The 3629-nt window shown below is 68.0% G+C and overlaps 1 protein-coding gene across 1 annotated transcript; it reads left to right on the top strand.

Annotated features, from left to right (window-relative positions):
- Nucleotides 1-360: 360 nt before the first annotated feature.
- Nucleotides 361-1930, top strand: LOC144945655 (sorting nexin-4-like). The gene is given in 2 exon segments (XM_078874216.1): nt 361-1083; nt 1085-1930. Coding segments are annotated over 2 exon segments (1353 nt in total). The 5' UTR covers nt 361-453; the 3' UTR covers nt 1808-1930.
- Nucleotides 1931-3629: the final 1699 nt, after the last annotated feature.

Genomic DNA, 3629 nt, shown 5'->3' with positions numbered 1-3629 from the left:
CGTGAGAGCGTCTGCCCCGAGTGTTGTAACCGGGTGGCTCCTGTCGACGCACCGGCCCTGCCCCGCACAGGCCCCGCACCGGCGCTGCGCGTCGACCCGTCGTGACTCATGGCTGACGGACTGGGTCCCCTCGGCGACCTCGGCCCAACCCCCGACGAGACCTCCGCCACGGATGCCAACCGCGTCTCCGACCCGGACCCTGCGGCTACGGAGCCTCGCGAGGAGCCGGGGCAGATGGCGGCGTCCGGGGAGGAGCGGGGCCCAGCAGGGACGGAGGCCGAGCCCGTAGGGTCCCCAGGGTCACCGGGGATCCAGGGGGCCGTGGGAGCGGGGGGAGAGGGGGGGGCAGAAGAGGGAGAGGCGCCCCAGGGAGTGGAGGGAGCGGAGGAGAGAGCGGAGGGAGCGGAGAGAGCGGAGGGAGTGGAGGAGAGGGTGGAGGGAGCGGAGCAGAGAATGAAGAGAGCGGGGGGAGTTGAGAGAGTGGAGGGAGTGGAGGAGAGAGCGGAGAGAGCGGGAGGAGCAGAGGGAGCAGAGGGAGCAGAGGGAGCAGAGGGAGCGGAGGGAGCGGAGGGAGTGGAGGAGAGAGCGGAGGGAGCGGAGGGAGCGGTGGGAGGAGCGTTCCCCGTGCGGCGCGTGGAGATCAGCGTGTGCGAGCCGGAGCGGCGTGCAGACGGCCGCGAGGTCTTCACCGTCTACCTGGTGGAGAGCCGCGCGGGCGAGGGGCCCCCGCCGCGCTCGCTGTGGCGCCGCTACAGCGAGTTCGAGCTGCTGCGCCGCCACCTGCTCGCGGCGTTCCCGCACGTCGTGGTGCCCCCGCTGCCGGAGAAGCGCGCCGAGTTCGCGTGGCAGAAGCTGTCCTCCGACAACATGGACCCCGACTTCGTGGAGCGGCGGCGCGCCGGCCTCGAGGCCTTCCTGCTGCGCGTGGCGTCGCACGCCGAGTTGGCGCGCGACGCCGTCTTCTCCGCCTTCCTCGTGCGAGAGCGCGGCTGGAGGGAGGCCGCCGGGGCCGCCGGGGCCGCCGGCTCGCGGGCGGTTGCCGACTCCCGCCCGGTCGGGGCCCCGGCGGCCGCCCCCCCCCCCGCGCGTCGAGATCCCCGACCGGCGCTTCGCCGAGCTCGAGGCGTACGCCGAGGAGCTGCGGGCGGCGATCGGCGCCGTCCTGAAGGCGCGCGCCCGCGCCGCCGACCGCCTGTACGGCGTCTACAAGGTGCACGCCAACTACGGGCGCGTCTTCAGCGAGTGGAGCGCGCTGGAGCGGCGCGAGACGGGCGACGGGCTGCAGAGCGCCGGGCACCACATGGACGCCCACGCCGCCTCCGTGGACGACCTGCTGGAGGAGGAGGAGCACTACGCGGACCGCCTCAAGGAGTACCTGCGCTTCGCCGACGCGCTGCGCCGCGTGTGCCGCGAGGCCGAGCTGCGGCGGGCCGGCGTGGAGGCGCTCGCGAGGGAGCTGGTGCTCGAGAAGCGGCGGCGCGACGAGCCGGCGGGCGGCGCCGCGCGCCCCTTCTCGCTGCGTGGCGTCGCCGGGAAGCTGTTTGGGCGCGAGGCGGCGGAGGCGCGCGAGGCTCGCGCCGAGCGGCTCGGGGCGCGGGTGGCGCTCGACGAGGCGGCGCTGGCGGAGAGGGAGGCGGAGGCGGTGGAGTTCTCGCGGCGCGCCGCCGCCGACGTCGCCCGCTTCCAGCGGCAGAAGGTGCGCGACGTGCGCGAGGCGCTCGTCGGCTACGCCGTCACGCAGATCGGGGTATGCAAGAAGGGCATCGGCGTGTGGAGCAACGCCAAGGAGTCCTTTGGAAAGATGTGACTCCTCCCCCTCGCCGACTCCTCCCCCTCGCCGACTCCTCCCCCTCGCTGTTTTTCCCGTCGACTCCGCTCGTTGATTTCTCCACCGATGTTCGGGACTCGGCCTCGCGGACGCCGCCCGTTTGATCTCATCTCATCCGCACGGCGTTGAGGGCACCACCCGGCTGCGGGTCACGACGCTTCTCCTGCTGCTTCCTCCTCTCCTCGACGCTGCCGCCCCTCACACCCGCGACCGACTATGGACTTGCCTGCCATTAGCTCATTTCAAGAAACGTCCTTTTTGTTGCTGGCCCGCTTGCAGATTTGTGCCTTTGGGCTTCTTGCTCAGCAACTGCGTTAAACAAAAACAGAGACACACACACACGTCTTCACACACACACACGTCTTCACACACACACACAGGTCTTCACACGCACACGTCTTCACACACACACACAGGTCTTCACACACACACGTCTTCACACACACACGCGTCTTCACACGTGCAAGCTCACCCATTCCCTCGTGTGCTCACTGACTCACTAACGGGACCAGTGCATTGTCCACCCCCCCCCCCCCCTGCTGCTGAAGTCTCACCTGCACCCGGGGGGGGGGGGGGGGGGTGACGAAGCATCGATTGGGCGAATTAAAATCGATTGAATCATGCCTACGATGACACGCATTGCACATTGTGCACGTGAGAGTGGGTCACGCTTGGGGCGCGTGATGGGTCCGTTTGGTGAATGCTGCCGCCAGAAGGCGGCTGTGGCTACGTTCACCGCGATGTGTAAAATTAACAAATAGAAACGTGATTAGAATTGGGACCCCCCCCCCCCCCCCCACGATTCGTGACAATTCATCGAATGTCGAGCACACGAATCCTTGTGCGCGCCTGCAGACTGCCCGTCGTAGGGGACAGACACGCCGGCTGCGGATCTCTGTCCCTGCACGCTCCGAGTTGAGAGCGCCACGCATCCCGGCGGGCACGCGGGCCTTCTGTTTGTGCGCAGTTTCGGCGGCGTTGGTTCGACACGCGCAAACTTTGGACCGGTTTGTGCCATTCGCTGTCTCCGTCGGCCGAGTCCGGTTTGCTTGAACCAATTCTGGCGAGCTGGCAGATGCTTGGAGGTGGCAGGGTCCCTCTCATCCGTGTTAGATACGGGGGGGGGGGGACCCTGCTTTGATGCCCGGCCGATGTTTGCGGACTCCCCGTGTGACGTTCACACGCGACTGTACCGAGCCGGGCTCCCAAGCCGGAGCCTCAGCGTGGCTCCGGCTTGCGGCTGGAGGGAAAGCCGGGCACTGCGAGCCCCCTCGGGTGTTGAGAGAGAGCAGAGTGCGGGTTGGGGCTCTGGCGCTCACCAACCCACCCCACCCCCCACGCCGCCTCCTCCTCCAACACTCTGGATGGGTCCATGCCCCCTGAGTGGGGGACGTGGCCTTGCCTCCGTGCACCCACAGGCGAGCCCTCCACATGTGGGGACACGGATGGTTCATCCACACGCACGGTCGTCGCCTCCATGCGCACAGACGAATCCTTCACGAGACAAAGACCCCCGTGTAGCCTCTTACCAGGGCTGGTGGGGTGTAAGCGCTGTTAGCAAGCGTGCGAGAAGGGGCACAATGGCACGCAAGCGGGCTGGATGGGCAGCACCACGCCCGGTCCGCCTTTTGGCTTCACTACAAGCACCACACCAGGTGCTTGTCAGCGCACACACCGTGGGTGTGTTTTGTGTTACCTGTGGGGAGGCGTCTGTGAGGCGGCCCCATATTCACGCTTCACAAGCCTCGTCGGCAGGGAATCACTCGCTGGGTTGCTCTGCCCAGCCAGTGGGCTCAGACCG

The sequence above is a fragment of the Lampetra fluviatilis genome, chromosome 38 (assembly GCF_964198595.1).
Source record: "Lampetra fluviatilis chromosome 38, kcLamFluv1.1, whole genome shotgun sequence".
In the NCBI taxonomy this organism is placed as follows: Eukaryota; Metazoa; Chordata; class Hyperoartia; order Petromyzontiformes; family Petromyzontidae; genus Lampetra; species Lampetra fluviatilis.
This window is presented reverse-complemented; position numbering and strand designations above follow the sequence as displayed.